Below are 2,098 nucleotides of genomic sequence, written 5' to 3'. Positions count from 1 at the left end.
GCAGCTCAATGTCAGCTGACGGTTAACTTCTATCAGACTCATGAAATGTTGTTGCCAGAGTTTCATAAAAATCCTCTCAAAAAAAGAGAAGGTATTTCTGAGTGTCTAGAACTACAGAGGCAGCAGACCCGAGAGAAATACCTCATAAATCTACAGGCGATTGCAAGTTTGTCACCCTGGTGAGAAAGAGTTAGGACGGAGGAGAGAAGAAGGAGAGGAGGGCGAGTGACCAGGACAACCCCAAAGCTCAGAGACACAAAAGTCTTCCACCAGACGGAGAGGGAGTCAAATGGACGGAACGGAGGAGCGCCGGTGAGCGTTAACGTGGATCATCTGGATAAAGCGAAGGATCTGTGCTACTAAAGCTCCTTCATGCAGGTAGACATCTGGACAAGAGGAGACTTGACTGGCTGCAGTACGATGATTCAACCGCTCAGGTTTTTTCTGTATGTGTTGAAAGTGACAGAATGAGACTCTGCCTGGATGTGTCAGCAACTCCCGTCCTGATCCAGCACATCGCTGCACTGCAGGAGCTTTAACGCAGTTTGTCAAGTTGAAAGGCAGCGTCCCAACTCGGTTGGTTCGGTTGAGGACTTTATTTTTGGGGACAAGCGCTACAAGCTACAGGAAGCTGCGTGGTCACTGAAGCTGCTGGCCACGTCAGTGCTGTACTGTCTCTTGACACCTATTGCCCATTAGTGCTGCTTTTTTGGATTTATCTCCAACAATTTACAGAATTTAACAAAGTTGTAAAAGCAATGCTTCTGTGCTGGACGTACCTTTAAAAAACCATCATCTTCAAGCCGTGTTTTGCATCACTGCCTGAAATGTTCGTACAGACTTTAAGACCTTTTCCAATTGAATGCAGGAGCCAACCGTGAAACAGCTCCGCATGAATTGGCTCTGAAGCGTCGGGGCCCGACCTCTGACCTGTTGATCTGTGACCCTGCGATGAACTGCACTTCTAATGCCACCATCACGCCACAGCTGGACCTGGTCCTGAGCCCAGGGGCTGGAGATGGAGGGTCCCAGGAGTCCGGCGGCGGCCTCTGGGTGACGTTCCTGCTCGGTGCCACGCTGATGGTCATGTGCGTCATGGGCGTGGTGGGCAACACGTACACGCTCATCGTTACCCGCTCGGCCGCTTTGCGCCGGACAGGTTCCATGTACGTTTACATCATCAACTTGGCTCTGGCAGACCTGCTCTACCTCTCCACCATCCCCTTCGTGGTCTGCACCTACTTCGCGCACGACTGGCTGTTTGGCGAGGCCGGCTGTCGCATCCTGCTGAGCCTCGACCTCCTCACCATGCATGCCAGCGTCTTCATTCTGGTGGCCATGAGCCTGGAACGCTACCGCGCCGTGGCGAGGCCCTTCAGCGCGCACAGGTCCTCGTCGCGGAGGCGGAGGCTGGCGGCAGGGATTATCTGGGGGTTGTCTTTCGTGCTCACGCTTCCCATGATGGTGATGATCCGACTCAGCGAGGGCAAACCAACCGCGGCCGGTTTGGTGAAGAGGATCTGCTTCCCTACCTGGACCCCTGAGGCCTTCAAGGCTTATCTCACCGTCCTGTTTCTAACAAGCGTTCTAGTTCCTGGATTGGTAATCGTCGGGCTGTATGTGGGGCTGGCCAGCCGCTACTCGGTGGTGCAGGCTCGTTTAGGAGGCAGCAGCCGGTCCGCCCGGAGGAGAGGACTCAAGCAAAAAGTCGTGTCGATGATCTTTTGCATTGTTGTGGCCTACTGGGCTTGTTTCTTGCCCTTCTGGGGGTGGCAGCTAGCCAAACTGTTCCCTCCAGAGTCCCTGAAGTCTTTCTCTCCAGCCGCTCACAATTACGTGAACTTCTTCGTCACGTGCCTGACCTACGGGAACAGCTGCATCAATCCGTTTCTTTACACTCTTCTGACCCGGAACTATAAAGATTACTTGGCCCAGAAAGGTCAGTCCGTGGGTTCGAGCAGGGCCGACCCGGTGTCAGCTGTGTCGACGCCACTGCAGGAGCTCTCGTTGACGAATAAATGACGACTGAGCGACAGAACGTTGTGCTGCTCATCAGCCTGAGAGAGGACTTCTTTTTGGAGTCGTAATTGTGTACAAA

At 53.5% G+C, this 2,098-nt stretch overlaps 1 protein-coding gene across 1 annotated transcript; it reads left to right on the top strand.

Moving 5' to 3' along the window:
• The first annotated feature begins 755 nt into the window (after positions 1 to 755).
• Positions 756 to 2,098, top strand: uts2r4 (urotensin-2 receptor 4). Its single transcript, XM_079279363.1, has one exon. The coding sequence runs from the start codon at positions 952 to 954 to the stop codon at positions 2,020 to 2,022; it is 1,071 nt and encodes a 356-aa protein (XP_079135489.1). The 5' UTR covers positions 756 to 951; the 3' UTR covers positions 2,023 to 2,098.

The sequence above is a fragment of the Melanostigma gelatinosum genome (assembly GCF_949748355.1).
Source record: "Melanostigma gelatinosum genome assembly, chromosome: 11".
Lineage (NCBI taxonomy): Eukaryota > Metazoa > Chordata > Actinopteri > Perciformes > Zoarcidae > Melanostigma > Melanostigma gelatinosum.
Note: the sequence above shows the minus strand (reverse complement) of the source record. Positions and strands in the feature narration are given on the sequence as shown.